We start from the raw sequence: 17,000 nt of genomic DNA on the forward strand, positions 1-17,000 counted from the left end.
ACTAAAATAAACTAAAATACTTAACCGATTCCGCATATTCTTATCGACCATTTTGGCAAGAGAGAGGGCTGGAATGGATGACTCGCCATGCCTTCTTCCATTTCTCTCTTTCTAAAGAGCTGAAACACATATCTGAAAACAAACATATGAATTTGCGTCAAGGCCGAATTTGTAGATAGATCAAAATATCATGTGGATTATATTATTATATATATGTTATACTTGCAAGTATTTAGAGATTTTTGCATCTTACTTAGCTTGTGTGTGTTTGGTCTATTTGAAGTATTTGCAGAAATTCTATCCCACAATTTTGTTTGTCCGCCTCTATCCAAAACTGATATGCGTTCAATTATTCTGATAAAAATTTAGATACATACGCAATTAATCATGAGTATTTAAATCCTTAAAGGTTCCACCATCTAAATGACTAAAACCAATTAGTAATCAATACCAATTGGGTTAGTGGGTTTTGGGAAAATTTAAAGTTTTGTACTCAAGTTGGTGTGTCTAATTATTTATTATTTACTTTATGAATTAGCATAATTAAGCAAAGAACAAAGAATATTTTGGTCAAATATATAAAAAGATTAACATCCATCTGAAAAATCTTTTACCTATAGTTTTTGCAACTTGAATATTTACCTCAATAGATAAAAACTAGAGTTATTTTTTTTTTTTTTTGTCGGCAAAAAACTAGAGTTATTTATCAAAGCCAAGTTAGCAAAATAATCTACTATGATGACAAAAATTTGTAACTAAAGAACATAATTCCACGTCGTTCACCGTTTCGTGTTCCTACGTGTTATTCTTTTTTTTGGTCACGTTATAAAACCTCAAAAAGCTCTAGAGGATCAGAGAAAATAACATAACCAATCCCAAGAAGAAAAAAAAAACAGAGTAGAGATTGATAAAAAAAAAATGAGTAGCTCCGATTCTCCTCAGCTTCACAATATCTTCGTCTATGGTAGCTTTCAAGAGCCTGACATCATCCATGTCATGCTTAATCGTATTCCTGAGATTGTCTCTGCAACACTTCCTGGCTTGTACGTTACCTCTCTCTCTCGATCTTGATCTTGATCTCGAATGATAATTCTCTCTGTTTTTTAGATCTAAGGTTTAATGCCGATTTTGGGTTGTTTTCAGTAAGAGATTTAGGCTTAAAGGACGTTTGTATCCATGTATTATCCCCTCTGAGAATGGAGAAGTTCATGGAAAGGTTTGATTTCTTGAGATCATTCTTTGTGTGTTGATCTTGATTCTTGAATAATTTTAGATTTTGAGAATTTTTTTGGTGAATTGTTTGGTGGTCCAGGTACTAATGGGATTGACTAATGATGAACTTGAGAATGTAGATTGGGTTGAAGGAAACGAATATGAAAGAGTGTTTGTTGAAGTTGTAAGAAAAGTAAGTTTCAAGATTTATTGATTGCATCTTCAAAAACACTTTTTAGTGGTCTTGATGAGGTTATGAGAATATATATGCAGGACAATTCTGAGAAGATGAGAGTGGAAACATATCCATGGATCAACAAGAATGATCCTGATATTGGTGGAGAATGGGATTTCGAGGTTCGATGATTTAACCATTTTTGTTTTGTTTTGTTAGCTCTTTATGAATGATGAAGTGGTGCATTGGTTTGATTCGCGTGTTTTTGTTAGGAATGGAAACGATTACACATGAAGACATTCATAGAGGCGTTCACGGAGATCATGGAAAGGAAGAGGAATCCACAAGGAAAGGGTAGAGATGATTTCAGCAATGTACTCAAAGAAGAAGATCCCGCGAATGCTCCATCGTCTTGAATGGATTTGTGTCGAGTATGTTCTATATATCACCTTTGTGTCTAAACTCCATATTAAATAAAAAAAGCTGGAGAGTCTAGCTAGGTTATTGTGGAGACTAATGACAAGAATGTTTTTGTCATGTTGTATTGTAAGATTTGAGTTATATATCATGTGGATTGTATTATTGTGTTATACAAGAGTCTTTAAGAGATTTTGGCATCTTACTTGTGGCGTCTATTGAATTAAGCGTGTATGGATTAAGTGACTGAAAAGAGAATTTGTAGTACCGACCATGGGATAAGGGTTTTGAAATATCCTCAATGGTTAAAGAAGCATACTATAAACATTGGAAAGGTATGTAACATCTTTTGGTTACACAAGAAAGATAAGGTTCTTGAAGACTTGGTATGTAATAAGAAGTTAAGAACCAAGTAAGAAGTGAAGGAGAGACGAAAATGGAGAAATTCACAGAGTACTTGCAAATTTTATACCTTTTACATAATTTACAAATATTACACTCTCCCAAAGAGTAAAGAAAAATTAAGTGAGAGAGGACTTAAAGGCCCAAATATAAAGCCCATTAGGCCTATATTTAATATAACCAATCTGGACCGTTGAATATTTATTAAGCCCACATAAATCGTGTCCGTTGATTAGAAGAGCCCAAGAGAACTCTAGGGTTTTGTCTTATAAGCTTGATCTCGCATTAGGTCTTTGCGCCTCTTGCCATCTTTTGTCACTCATCTTCACAGGAAACAATGGTAAGCCCTAGCTAAGATCTCTCTTTACTCCATAGTTTCTTCTTGATTTTCTCCTCAGGCTTCAGATTTTGGGTTTCGTTTCATGTAGAAATCTTCTGCATTTCAGTTTGATAGTTATGGTAACGAGAATTTCATGAACATATGGTTCTATTCAGCTTCGTAGATGTTTTTCTTCATGGGTTTTGGTTACGACTTGCTTGAGAATCGAAAGTAGCATATTTGTGTTTTTTGTTCTTGGGATTTAGAATAAAGTTTAAGACTTTAGATCACTGATGCGTTTAAAGTTTGAGACTTTAGCTTTTTGTTCTGTGGTTGAGGTCACTGGTGCGTTTAAATGTATGATCTTTCGTTCGTTACTTTGAAAAAAATATGGTTAGATCTTTAGATTTATTCCTTTGTATATGTTGGTAGGTGTTTGTGAAGTCCTCCAAATCGAATGCTTACTTCAAGAGGTACCAAGTGAAGTTCAGGAGAAGGAGAGGTATTGATCTGTTGTTACTGTCAAGCTAGACTTCGCTTTTTGGTCTGTTATATAGAGTTTATATGGGATTAGGTGTTGTGACCTGAAAGTTGTTGTTCTTATAATCTGTAGATGGGAAGACTGATTACAGGGCAAGGATCCGTCTTATCAATCAAGACAAGAACAAGTACAACACCCCTAAGTACCGTTTTGTTGTTCGATTTACCAACAAAGACATTGTGGCACAGATTGTATCTGCAAGCATAGCTGGTGACATTGTTAAAGCTTCGGCTTACGCACATGAGCTTCCTCAGTATGGACTCACTGTTGGTCTTACCAACTATGCTGCAGGTATTGAATCAGTTCTATACTTTTGTTTTCCCAATATTTGATTCTGTGTGTATGGTTTCTTAAAGACTTAATGTTTTTGTCATGCTAGCTTACTGTACTGGCCTTCTTTTGGCTCGTCGTGTTCTGAAAATGCTGGAAATGGATGATGAGTACGAGGGAAACGTAGAGGTATGTTGTGATCTTTTATTTCATCTTGAAAATAAAGAAACTTGAGAGTTTTCATCTTTTGATTAATAACTGAATCAAAATTGATGAATCAGGCCACTGGAGAGGACTTTTCTGTGGAACCAACTGATTCCAGAAGACCTTTCCGTGCTCTTCTTGATGTTGGACTTATCAGGACTACCACTGGAAACCGTGTGTTTGGTGCACTCAAGGTATTGTGTTTTAATGTGGTTGTCTGTGTTCTTATCTGTTGTATAGTGTGTTCATGATTTGAAGATGATGCTAGCAATCCTTTAATACCCTGTTGGTTTGCTTCATGAAACTATAGGGAGCTTTGGACGGAGGTCTTGATATCCCTCACAGTGACAAGAGATTTGCTGGTTTCCACAAAGAGAACAAGCAACTTGATGCTGAAATCCACAGGAACTACATCTACGGTGGCCACGTCTCAAACTACATGAAGCTGTTGGGGGAAGATGAGCCGGAGAAGTTGCAAACTCACTTCAGTGCTTACATTAAGAAAGGAGTTGAAGCTGAGAGCATCGAGGAGATGTACAAGAAGGTTCACGCAGCTATCCGAGCAGAACCCAACCATAAGAAAACCGAGAAATCTGCTCCCAAGGAACACAAGAGGTAAAAACAAATAAACATTACTGCCTTTAATCTTTCTTGTTGTGATTGGTTTGTCTCACTGGGTTCTTGATTGATTGTGTGATATTAAACAAAACAGGTACAACTTGAAGAAACTGACTTACGAAGAGAGGAAGAACAAGTTGATCGAGAGAGTGAAGGCATTAAACGGAGCAGGTGGTGATGATGATGATGAGGATGATGAAGAGTAAATCACCAATCAAGCCTTCTTTGTCTCATGCCTCTAGTAGCTTTTTACTTATTTATTTTCAGACTAAAACACTCAGTTTTTGTTTTCACATTTTAGTTGCGTTTGAAGATTTTGAATTCGAGGATATGTTTTGTTTGAAGAATTTATTATCATCTCTTATTACACCATCGTCATTTTCAGGAATTTGCCTGTCAATAGTTAGATTTTATGCGTAGTGTGGTTTTAGTGCTTGTGGAAAATGGGGATTCTTGAAGTAATGAAAGTGATCATTAGTGATGTCTTCTGATCGGGTGCTTGATACAAATTCTAACTTGATGTTACTTAATAGAAAAGATTATCTTCGTAAAGTACATGTATGTGCTATCACCAAAAATGTTCAACAACTCTAGCTTGATTGCTTTGCTTGTTACTTGCTAGTTGCTACTGTATTGCATTGCTCTTTTGAGCTTCCTCAAAGTTGCCTGTTTAATTCTTATGCTTCTGTCTGTAGAGTTTGTAGCATGTAAAGGACTTATCTCAGACGCTTGTCACATGTAAAGTTTGATTGTGCCGCTTGAGCAATTGAGCCATATGCGTCTTATATCTCGCTGTCTTCCTCCAAAACCATCGGTTCAATTATGGCTGTGCATATATATATGATATTCTTTATTTGAAGAATTTATTATCGCTTATATCAACATATACACATGAAGACTCAATAATTAAGTGATATTTTTTGTCACTATTTACACAGTAAAAATACACATGTTACTGTACTATCCTTATCTTACATCAAATCCCAATACTAAACTTTCCAAAATGGATCTGCACATTTTAAGTGTTACAAACTCATGTGTATCAATCATAATCACTCTCTGAAAGTTCAACAACGACTTCACAATAAGCAGAGCATCTCCTTAATCTCAAGAGTTCCACTGATGATTAGAGCATAAACTCTTATTCATTCTCTCACAACCCAAACGCAGCATAAACTTCTTTACTAGTTACATTTCCGCCCTAACTCCGCTTATCTATCTTTTCACAACCAATACAACTCACAGTCACACAACACTGCAACTCTCTTAGCTTTCTCAGCCACATATCAACAAGATAAAACCTAATTCTTTCTCTCAAGCTGCACAGAATCAGCTGCTTCTTACTTCGCGTCTCATATGGTCGGAGTCCCGTACAACACAGCCAGAAACAACGGAACAGGGGATGCTCTGTTTCTGAGAAACAATGAAACAGGGGATGCTCTGTTTTTGAGCAACAATGAGTATAACTACTTTAACAACTTGACCGGAGCGTTGACTCGCAAATCTATATGGACAAGCAAATCTTTCCTTTTTATAGTAGATCTTCTTATTAATTAAGAGAGAGTGAAAGAAAAGGAAAAAACTAACTATTTCCTTTTTATCAATCCTTAACGGCTAAATTACACAAAATCTATGCAAAGATATCGAAATCAAATCTTCACAAGATTTTTGTTTTACCGATTAGAAGAGTGACAAAACTAAAATAAAAACGCATTTTTTTCTAACCCTAAGGACCAAATTTTCTATTTCACAAAGTTGTCTCACTCACTTTCATATTCTTCATCATCTTCTTAGGGTTTCCTAAACCTAATTCGTAGTTTCACTCTCTCAATTTCATTCGTCTTCGTGCTTTCAATTACTAGAAACAAAAAAACAGAGAGATAATCAACAAGAAGATGGCCATTCGATCTTTACCTTCTTCCTCTCGCTGTTCCTCTTCTTCTTCTTCTTCTTCTTATTCACTCGCTTCAACGAGTCTAAGCAATAGACTTGAGACCATCTTCAAGAAAGCTTCAGAGCTTTGCACTCTCTGTGATATCGAAGCATGCGTCATCTATTACGGACCAGACGGAGAACTCAAGACATGGCCTCCGGAGCGAGAGAAAGTGGAAGACATCGCTCTCAGGTATAGTCAATTAAACGAAGCCTTGAGAAGGAAGAAAAGTGTTACTCTTTATGACTTCCTGAACAAGAAGAAGGACAAGACGAACTTGGAGAAGAAAGCAAAGATAACGGACAATGATGACTTGAAGACTTGTCTGAAGAACGTGAATATTTTAAAGTATCCACTCGCTGATCATTACTCTCCCGACCAAGTTTCTCAACTGATTCAGTCCTTAGAACCTCATGTCTCTAAAGTCCGAGAAAGGATTCGTTTTGTTGAGTCGCAGAAACACAAGGAGACAAAACCGGATCATCAGAGTTTAGCATCATCCTCTCTGAATCATCAGACCCAATCTTTGAACCCTAGCCAGTTTTCGCTGTTTATGTATAACCATGGAGACAATACTCTGTCTCAGATCCCAGTCTCTGCATCAAATTTCAATCAGGATTATTTCTCAGCGTTACTTGAACAATCTGAGTTGAAGAGTCAGATAATGAAGCAGGATCTTTGTGGTTATGAGCAGAACATGTGCATGAGTAACCATGGAGATGCTACGCTCTCTCAAATCCCACTCTCTGCATCAAATCTCAATCAAGATTTCTCAGCCTTACTACAAGACGAATCTGGCTTGATGCAACAGGAGCTTTGTGGTTATGATCAGAACATGTTTATGAACAACAACAACTTTCAACATTCTTTTGTCTCAAACACACAAGATCACTCTGCTCCTGTGGTACAAGAATCTGTGAACAACAACTATGGGTTGATGCCGCATGTTCCTTGTGGTTATGATCAGAACCTGTTCACGAGTGATATTACCAACAACAACCTTCTTATCAACAACTCGATGTTTCTCTGATAACAAAGCTCATGTCAAGAGAGTGTGAAACTGTTTTTTCATCTTCAAGAATTTTAATATGTTTGTTGTGGATGTTTTATTTTGCTAAGTATTGCATAACGCATAATGTTTTCTTGTATCAAGCTATATTTTACTATGTGAACGTCCAATTTATCAAGTGAATATATATTCCACCGCATCAAAAAGTTATCAATTATTTGGTATATAGCTTCGTGAAAATATCAAACCAAATCACTTATTTTAAGAAAAGCACAAAAAGGATTAAGGATAATAGAAGAACAGTGTCCTAACTTAAAGCTTCAGAGTCCATATTATCACTCCATATTTAGGGACACATATTTCAACTTTTTACACTCCACCATAGTTAGGTATGTGAGCCTAACAAAGTTCTCAATCCACAAAGGAACTTCCTCGATCCCTGTTTGGTTTAGACAGAGACATGAGATGTTGCTTGAGATATCTGGAAAACTCTTCAACTTTGAACATCCACTAAGATCAATTCAGATATTTGAAGTTAGCACCAGTGGGAAGAGACTCTACATTTTTCCTTTTCATCAATTCTAAAAGTCTTCACCTTTTACCAAAACTTCTGAACACTAAAAGGACAGAGGAGACTCTCAAAGTTTTATTGAGCTCTCATATCCTTAAACCGGAAAGAACCACATAATCTTCACTACTAATAGAATCAGGAGATAAAGGCCAAGAGGAGAGTGAAGGAGTCATCACAAGACAAACAATAAATAGCAGTCTGAATATAATTTAATTGTGAAGCTTGCAAACATTATTAGTGTCCAAAAAACAGCACTTGTTTTCATGTTTACTGAAATAGTAATGCTTATGTTGTTCCGTTTAAAGAACATGTGATGATCGCACAGAGAAGAGAGAATCACTGAAATAGTGTTGAAAAAAGAGAATGTTACATACCTATGATGAGAAAAGACAAAGACAAAGCGCACTGTGGAGGAATCAGAACTTAGCCTGCATTGTAAACCGCATGATCAAGACTAGTTACCGGTACACAGTGTTCCTGACTTCTTCAACGTTGTCCTTATCTGTCAACATTTCACATTTATGTTCATGTACTTGTTAAAAGACCCTAATAAGCTACCTACTTGATGTTGCTACTATAGAGTGAAGCAATTTGGTGTATACCTCCTGCATCAATCATGATACAATAGTGACATTGGAAACCTCTATGGAAAGAGAAAGTGCATGTGCTGCTAAATACTATCCAACTAACCATAAACAAGTTGGAGATAATTCAGCTTATTATAACATATAACTGGTGTTTCACTACGGAACACATGTGCTTAGTTCTACTTATACAACTAACACACACAGAATGCTTATGCAGCCCACATAGAGCTACTTCTTACCTCTCTCTCTTTCTCACTGTAAAATAAAAATGAAGGAATTAAAAATATAGAATAAACATAGTTTTAAACTAATTTGGAAATACATTTGTCTAACATTAAAATAATTTATACCAATAAGTTTATACTTAGTTACTTGCTAAATCAAATAAAGTGATGATTAGTGATTACATATGCCTATGATTACAAACAAGTGTAACTATGATTTATGCTTCGAACCCAATCATTTTGAGACGTTAGAAAGGGGTAATTTGGGGTCTTCAAACTTCCTTCTTGAATTTGTCTATTTTATACTCAAGTCCTCGGATGGGCTGTTCTGAAATCACTATAGTTGCATGTGTGCAATAACCCGGCCCATAAAAATTAATGCCAATTGTATTATTCCATTAGCCCATTAAGTCATCAATCATTACCACTAAATCTGCTATAAGATTAGCTTCTCTACCTCTAAAGTCTAACCAAAAAGAAAGTCGAAGATATCTTCATCGTTTGCATGTAATCTCCTTTACATGACCATGAAGTCCTTCTACCCATTATGTTTTGGGATTGCATTAATTAAGAACAGAATAGCACTCTCCCCAAAAGAATTCTTTGGAGCCGCAATTATTTAAGCAAAACATTGTCCGTGGATGATTCTTTACGAACGGGCCGTGATAGTTGTGCCAAGGAACATCTCTGTGGGAGAATTCAAAGCTAGTAGGATTCAAGCTCAAATGGACTTATTAAGCTAGGTAGAAATAATAGAAAGATTGAAATGAAATCGCTTATAAAAACTTTATTATGATGCAATTAATAGAAAAGAAAAAAGACTTTAACTTGTCAACAAGAATACAATGATTCAAAATTGATATTTTTATAAGGGGTTTGTGCAAAAAAAAATCATAATTAAGTCGCTAATTTTTTCAACTTTACCATTAATCTCTACAAAATACATAATAATCCTATAAAATACAAAATAAGACGCAATATAGCCCTATACATATATTGTAAATGTTTCTATGATCACATACATTTGCTTTTTAAAATTGTGAAAGTAGAGTTGGACTCCTCGTCTCGAAGATTTTAATTTGATATATTATTTATCAAAATTTTAAAAATTTAACTATAACAAAAAAATGAAGCTATATTGCATATTATTTTTGATTTCATACAATTATTTTGCATTTTTTTAGAGATAGATGATAAATTTGTAAAAATTGACGTCTTTGAAAGTTATTTTTGCACAAAATTCCTTTTATAAAGAAAAAGAAAAAAATTTGTTTTGAGACAACTCTTAAGATTACCTTACAATACATTGATATTTAAAAACAAATTTATATGAATCTCTAGTAGCTATCACCCTAGTTACATTGGCTAATGGATTTCTCATAATAGTTTTGGATCCTCTAATAATCTCTAGTTTTGGATCCTCTAATAATCTCTAGTATATGAAGGACGGAATTTCGATCATTGCTCTCAACTTGTTCATCAAAATCTAGCAAAATTGACATTTTCCGTCGAATATCACCCATATAAACTTAACCATAGTGGAAACCTAAAAATTCACCCCCAACTTTTACAAGAAAGTGATCTTTCTCATTCCTTCATTTGAAAGGTTTGACCTTAACGTTTTTGTTGTAGTCGAAGGAGTATCTTTCACAACATTGCTGATCTTAGAACAAATGTAACCCATTATTACCATAAGACTTATTTTTTCTTTTTCAGTTTTGACTTGTGCCTTTATGTTTAAGACACTAGTAGCCACATTTATTACGCTTTTTCACCGCAAAATTTAACACGCACTCTCTTTGTCGATCCCACAAACTCCATCTACCTAACCATGGTTAAAAATCATCAAACCTTGGTTCCCTTGATTAAAATATCCCTAAATCCAAGTCTCTTTATTATTTCATTTAAAATCATAAATTTAGTTTAATACAATTGTCCTTTTTCAAAATATTATTTCTTTATTTGCTTCAGCAACAGTCGTCATAGTCATCATATCATTTTCTTCTTTTCCTCCTCTAAACGAATATTACCAATAAAAAATCAAGTGGAAAATATGTAATATTAAAAAATCTCCAACAGCTTAAGAAGTTAGAACCTTTTTACTTATCTTTATTTCTTCTTCTTCTTCATTTTTCTATTCACATTCTCTGAAACTCATACCATATTTTCAAAGCTCTTAACCCAAAAACCCTAAGTCTTTTTTTTCTTCAAATTATTGGTTATATTAATGTTTTAAGCTATGATGGATATGACTCCTACAATAACAACAACAACAACACCAACTCCTAAATCACCCGAACCCGAATCCGAAACTCCGACCCGGATCCAACCGGCGAAACCCATTTCCTTTAGCAACGGCATCATCAAACGCCACCACCACCACCACCATCCTCTCCTCTTTACTTACAAAGAATGTCTCAAAAACCACGCGGCGGCTTTAGGTGGTCACGCTCTCGACGGTTGCGGCGAATTCATGCCGTCTCCGTCGTCAATCTCCTCCGATCCAACTTCTCTCAAATGTGCTGCTTGTGGCTGCCACCGTAATTTCCACCGCCGTGATCCAGATAACAACAACGACTCTTCCCAAATCCCTCCTCCTCCTTCCACCGCCGTAGAGTATCAACCTCACCACCGTCATCATCCACCACCACCACCACCTCCTCCACCACCACGTAGTCCTAACTCAGCTTCTCCTCCACCAATCTCTTCCTCTTACATGCTCTTATCTCTCTCCGGTACTAATAACAACAACAACAACTTAGCTTCTTTCTCCGATCTTAACTTCTCCGCCGGAAACAACCACCACCACCACCACCAACATACTCTTCACGGATCTCGTAAAAGATTCCGAACAAAATTCAGCCAGTTTCAGAAAGAGAAGATGCATGAATTCGCCGAACGTGTTGGTTGGAAGATGCAAAAACGTGACGAAGACGATGTTCGTGATTTTTGCCGGCAGATCGGAGTTGATAAAAGTGTTCTCAAAGTTTGGATGCATAACAACAAAAACACCTTTAACCGCCGTGATATCGCCGGAAACGAGATCCGGCAAATCGATAACGGCGGAGGAAACCACACTCCGATTCTCGCCGGCGAGATTAATAACCATAACAATGGACACCACGGTGTCGGAGGAGGAGGAGAGCTTCACCAGAGTGTTAGTAGCGGCGGTGGTGGCGGAGGATTTGATAGTGATAGCGGCGGAGCTAACGGTGGTAACGTTAACGGATCATCGTCGTCGTGAAGTTAAAGATGAGAGTGTCAGGTTAATAAGAAGCTTAGAGTAAGCTTATTCGTATTATCATCGTTAATAACTTTCTATTAAATATTAATTAAGATCTTTAGCTTTGTTTGTTTTTGCATTATTATTAGTTTTGATTTAATGTTCTTTACCACGTCGGTGTCTCGCTCGATGAGGAATAATACCATAACAATGTTCGAATTATATCATTTGTTGTAAACATTTCTATTAATGAACCCTGAAATGTGACTAAGTACTCCAATAAATGGTACACTTTTGATGTGGTAATCTTGTTTCGGATGAAGAAACAAAAAGATTAATAAACGAGTGAAACATGATTAGTTACTATAAATATTCATTTGGTTTCTTATCTTTTAAAGTACTCTTCTTAATTTTATTTGCAACCAAACTAGATGTAGTAGGTGTACTTTTTTTCTTTCTTAGATCCTCTTAATTTTATTTTATTTTTTTATTCTATATCAAATGATTAGCCATCATTAGTATATTAGTAGCATTGTTGTTAACACCCAGTGTTTTCACGTCCGACCCGGACCGTCCGGTCCGACCGGTTGAACCGTGACCCGAACACTTTTCCGGTTTGGGTTTAGTATTAAAATCCAACAAGTTCAAAACCGAAAAAACCCACAAAAACTCATCATTAACCCGTGACCCGATGAACCAGTTGAACTGGCCGGATGTGGGTTTTAAAAAATTCTCTTGATTTTGGAATAAAATATGAGATTTTAGACTTTATTCAATCAATTTTTAGATATTTTTCAGTTCTTAAACCCATTTGATGTTTAAGATTTTGATGAAGACTTCACAATGCCGCCTTAAAAAATGAATCGAATGGTGAGTGAGATATCCGATATTAGTTGTGTGAATTCACGATGTTTTATTAGTTTATTTCCATCATTGCTGATTTTTTACTATATTTGTTACGGTATTAGACATTTAGTTGGATTTAAAAAATTTCATCACTTTATTATTATTGTTTGATTATATATTTATATTTTTTTTTGATGTAAATGATTATTTTTGTTTTAAAATTTATAAGAACTCTAAAAACTCTAAAATCTCTATTAATATTAAATTTATTAAATAAATTTTAATCAATTGACCCGTAGTCTAATCTAATTAACCCGATGATCCAATGATCCAAAAGGTAGTCCGATTCACTGGGTTGGTTTTAAAAATATTGTTAACACCATTTCCTCTTTAATCTATGTCATTGTCATGGATTCATTCCGATAACCCATTTTTGGTATATATGCTTAGTTTTGATTATTCTCATTTGAGAAGTACAAACCAGCATATACCTTTTTATACTTAGAGATTGAATTAGTACAATTCATACTAAAGTTTGATATAACTATTATTATATCACATCGTAGCATCCATAAAATCTATACAACTTCTAAATAAGGGTTTAAGGCGTGGCACTAACACAAATGATTGAGTTGATGAATAATTTAACAATAACTTTCCATTTGGGGAAACGTAGGGATGAGTACTGATATGTCGGCTCTCACAATAAAGAATGAGATTAGGATATTATGGGTATCTCCCATACGGGTTTGTTACAATTATTTAAGCAATTCATTACTACTATTTCTTTATTTAATTTATATAACGCATTTAGTCAAGTCACAAATATCTTTCCGTATTATCTTGGTGGGGACAAAACTTTTGCACAAGCTGAGGTTATGGCCCTAACTGCCATATACCATGTGCACCACTTGTTAATTAATAGTATTATTTATTTTTGTATCAATTTAGCCATCAATTCACATTATCGCAAATAAAACAAAATTAGCCATAGTATAATTTCAACTTTTTTTCTTTCTAATTTATAAGAAAAATACATATATTTAGAACCGAAAATAAAAAATATGAGACTAAACAAGAAATTAAATAGAGAATTATATGTAACCTCAAAGTTAGAATGTATTATGTATAATATAATGAGTCTATCGGTAATTCCAGTATTTTGTAGGTACAAAATTGATCGGTAATTTCTTAATTTTTTTGGTTCAAAATAAATCCGCAATTTTTAGGAGGTAATTTATATTTTCTAGCTTTAAAATATAAAGACAATAAGTCTATCACCTTTTCAGTCGAAAATAGATTAGACATATATACTTTACTATCTTCCCAAAAAAAAAAAAAAAAAGAGTACATAACTATAGTCAGTTGTTTTATTGAAATAAGAAGTAATATTTTATTGAGTTACATTGTGAACTGCAAGAAAACAAATAATAAATGAATCATAAGTATATAATTATAATTTGCCCCCAAAAAGAGTACATAACTATAGTCAGTTGTTTTTTCAGCTGAAATTTGGTACAGTGACAAAAATAATTTCACCCAATCTTAGTGAAGCCATAGAAAAAAAGGTTTTACCATAAGTTTTTAAATTTTTCAAAGAAAGTACAGTTCCTTGTATATGATGGATCATATGTAGACTTGAAAGAAATGGCCCGCCATGTTTTGACATAAATGTCTATATTTCAAATTTAAATGTGATGGTAACCACTGTGATTATATAATGTTCCAATTTCATTTACAATTAGGTATGGATAAGTTTTTATTATTATTATTGAAAAGCAGAGCAACTAACATATATTATCATGTATATAGTAAGGTTGGGATTTACCTTTCTTGAGCACCTAACTTCGTTAATTTTCTCGGTCTTTCTTGTCTTGAGATTCCTTGCCAAATTTAGTTGACAATAGCCAACACTGAACAATAATGAGATCCTTAAATATTTTATTAATAAAGTATGACACCAACTAAAGAGAGTGACAATAAAGATTTATTTTGAGAGATTACTTAAAAAGAAGTGAAATTCTCTAACACCTTTTAACAAAAAAAAAGAAGAAGGTCTTAATTCAATAAAATTGTACCCAACTAAAACATTTTATCGCCATTTTCTTTTCACTGTTTCTTCTGGTTAAATTCTTTTACAGTGTTTCGGATGCAATCTTAATTCCATTTTTATTTAATTTAATTTACAATCTTAATTCTTATCACTGTTTAAAGACTTGGTAAGTTGATTTGTTTGAATAATTTAATTGGATAAATAGATCATATTAGATATTAGTAGATTGGTCCACACTATATGTGTCTATAAAAATAGGGTTCAAGACTATAACTAGAGTTTGAAATGCATAGTCCTAGGCATTGTCCCGAAAAATATTCATGGATAGAACAGGTCGAATAACCTACATCAACGAGAAACAATGTCTACTTATCTACAGATACCATAAATAAATTAACCAGAATATATATAATACTATAGAACTGGTTGTGCTAAAGAAAAAACCAGAGAAAGAAAGAATTTAAACACTAATTTGTAGATGAATAGATTGGTAATGAAGTTACTGTAATAGTTAAATTCGAGTTCAAAATAGTATGAAGGATAGAGACACGAGTAATATAACAATAGTCCAGTTTCTGATTGAAGTTCAGCACAAAACATAGGTTATGTCTTTGGATTTAAATATTTCTAAATTTAATATTGATATTTCCCCAACAGCCCCAGTTTCCTTGTTAGGTCCATTAAATAGTGTTGGTACACATCAATAGTAAGTGCTTCCCTACGTTTGAAAATTGATTTTGATTTTGGAAGAATTAAAAAATATTAAGGTAATTTTATAGATGTCCCATTTTGAATATAATTAAGGTAATTAATGTTAAGTAGCACGAATTATTTAATTAGTTTGAAAGATTTATGAGAATTGGTAATATCATATATTTATATGTAAATTTATCTTTGATAAAAAAAACCAAATTAAAATATTGAGATTCCAGGGTTTCTAACAAATTCTATAAGAAAGCATGTCGTTTGCGAGGAAATAACCATTCTTTCTCATATACATCACTATTTGTTTTTATTGTGGCATCAAAATTACGACGATGTAAAACCTAACAAGTTTACGTGGTATGTGCGACACATTTTTATTTTATCGGTAATTCTACGCTAATGCAACACCATTTAGTAACGATAACTATTCCTCGTAAAGTTTCTACACAAATGACGTGCTTTCTTGTATTAAAAACTAATTGGTAATAAATGAATTGGTATATATTATTATTGTTGAGAATTATTTCTTGATATCTCACATATTCTTTTTGTTTGCAATTTAATCACAGGAGCACACAAAACCTAAAAGATAAATGCACAAGAATTACAAGTTCCCTTTAATTTCAAACCACAAGTCAGAGGTACATCTTAATGAGAATTACTCTTTCACAAATAAAATCCACTAGCATATTATTCGAATACATTGTAACCAAAAAAATATAAAAAAATTATTCGATTACACAAGAAAATATGTCGAATGATCCCAAACAATAAAACCAAGATGTACTCACTCACTCTATGTAACATTTGATAATATTGGGCTCTAATGCCAAATAAAAAAATTACGAACTTTAAATCATTTAGTAGGAATTCTTGTATCTTTTTTTTCTTTGGGACAAATAGAAATTCTTGTATCGTAGTGTTGAATTTTCTCCACTTTTGATTTGAAATATTCTAGCAATATGCATTCCACATGACTTTATACATTCTGAATTAAAATATATATATATATATCATAAACTGATCTATAGATTCTCAATATTGGTTTAGAAAGTTTTATTTTCTTCGGAATTTAGTTATACATGACGTTGGATGGCATAAATTGGAAGATATATATATATATGCTTATTTAAAGAAAGCTGAGATTTGGAGAATCAAAGCTCAAATTTCGTGAATCTTTTGCCCACTCCCTTTGCATAAAAACACATTTTTGTGTGAGAGAAATATAAAAGAAACAAAAATAAAAGTAACAAGTGAACGCTATCTTGATAACATCCTTAGTTGAATATCAACTAGAGGACCACAGAATCATAAAATGATCTAAACCACTTTACATAACATTTGTCGATTTTAAACCACAGTTTTAGCAAATTTGTAATTTTGGGACTATGCTATTAAAACTCAAAAATAAAAATAAAAGAGAAAAACTATACAACATCTAAGAAGAAAACCAGTTTTTTGGAACCAAAAACGAATCAGTTTTTGGGATACAATTTTTTAATCAGTTTGAATTAAGTAATCGGAAAAAGTGATAAACTTGAGTTTGATTTTGATTTGTTATTATTTAATTTTCAGTATCCAAGAAAATTGGTGCCTACCATAATATATTAAAATGAATACGGAAGTTGACTTCTTTTCTTATTTTAATAAATTGATTAAAATCACTACTAATAAATTTTACCAATAATTTA

General features: G+C 33.5%; 4 protein-coding genes across 5 annotated transcripts; all 4 read left to right on the forward strand.

Moving 5' to 3' along the window:
- Nucleotides 1-747: 747 nt before the first annotated feature.
- Nucleotides 748-2,137, forward strand: AT5G39730 (AIG2-like (avirulence induced gene) family protein). The gene is made up of 5 exons (NM_123335.4): nt 748-1,043; nt 1,144-1,216; nt 1,313-1,405; nt 1,486-1,569; nt 1,660-2,137. The coding sequence occupies exons 1-5, from the start codon at nt 919-921 to the stop codon at nt 1,801-1,803; spliced, it is 519 nt and encodes a 172-aa protein (NP_198789.1). The 5' UTR covers nt 748-918; the 3' UTR covers nt 1,804-2,137.
- A 320-nt stretch (nt 2,138-2,457) lies between these two features.
- On the forward strand, nt 2,458-4,711 carry RPL5B (ribosomal protein L5 B). 2 transcript variants are annotated; one of them, NM_001203510.1, is made up of 8 exons: nt 2,494-2,546; nt 2,605-2,665; nt 2,958-3,027; nt 3,139-3,357; nt 3,446-3,525; nt 3,618-3,734; nt 3,851-4,155; nt 4,253-4,638. In NM_001203510.1, exons 2-8 carry the CDS (start codon nt 2,663-2,665, stop codon nt 4,362-4,364), a joined length of 906 nt encoding a protein of 301 aa, NP_001190439.1. In that variant the 5' UTR covers nt 2,494-2,546; nt 2,605-2,662; the 3' UTR covers nt 4,365-4,638. The 2 variants fall into 2 exon arrangements, with proteins under 2 accessions (NP_198790.1, NP_001190439.1); NM_123336.6 differs by lacking the exon at nt 2,605-2,665 and having other exon boundaries at nt 2,458-2,546; nt 4,253-4,711.
- A 1,342-nt stretch (nt 4,712-6,053) lies between these two features.
- On the forward strand, nt 6,054-7,121 carry AGL81 (AGAMOUS-like 81; the record flags this gene model as incomplete). The annotated part of the gene is made up of 1 exon (NM_123337.1): nt 6,054-7,121. The coding sequence occupies one exon, from the start codon at nt 6,054-6,056 to the stop codon at nt 7,119-7,121; it is 1,068 nt and encodes a 355-aa protein (NP_198791.1).
- Nucleotides 7,122-10,528: 3,407 nt separating this feature from the next.
- On the forward strand, nt 10,529-12,039 carry HB23 (homeobox protein 23). Its single transcript, NM_123338.3, has one exon. The coding sequence runs from the start codon at nt 10,722-10,724 to the stop codon at nt 11,724-11,726; it is 1,005 nt and encodes a 334-aa protein (NP_568570.1). The 5' UTR covers nt 10,529-10,721; the 3' UTR covers nt 11,727-12,039.
- Nucleotides 12,040-17,000: the final 4,961 nt, after the last annotated feature.

This window comes from Arabidopsis thaliana, chromosome 5 (assembly GCF_000001735.4).
Source record: "Arabidopsis thaliana chromosome 5, partial sequence".
Classification (NCBI taxonomy): domain Eukaryota; kingdom Viridiplantae; phylum Streptophyta; class Magnoliopsida; order Brassicales; family Brassicaceae; genus Arabidopsis; species Arabidopsis thaliana.

Bases quoted from the DNA above. Each gene is read 5' to 3' on its own strand.
- AT5G39730 (NM_123335.4), top strand. From the start codon at position 919: ATGAGTAGCTCCGATTCTCCTCAGCTTCACAATATCTTCGTCTATGGT. The intron at 1,044-1,143 runs GTACGTTACCTC...GGTTGTTTTCAG, and splicing joins TCTGCAACACTTCCTGGCTT to TAAGAGATTTAGGCTTAAAG. The intron at 1,217-1,312 runs GTTTGATTTCTT...TTGGTGGTCCAG, and splicing joins ATGGAGAAGTTCATGGAAAG to GTACTAATGGGATTGACTAA.
- RPL5B (NM_123336.6), top strand. The intron at 3,358-3,445 runs GTATTGAATCAG...TTGTCATGCTAG, and splicing joins TCTTACCAACTATGCTGCAG to CTTACTGTACTGGCCTTCTT. The intron at 3,526-3,617 runs GTATGTTGTGAT...TTGATGAATCAG, and splicing joins AGTACGAGGGAAACGTAGAG to GCCACTGGAGAGGACTTTTC.
- HB23 (NM_123338.3), top strand. From the start codon at position 10,722: ATGATGGATATGACTCCTACAATAACAACAACAACAACACCAACTCCT.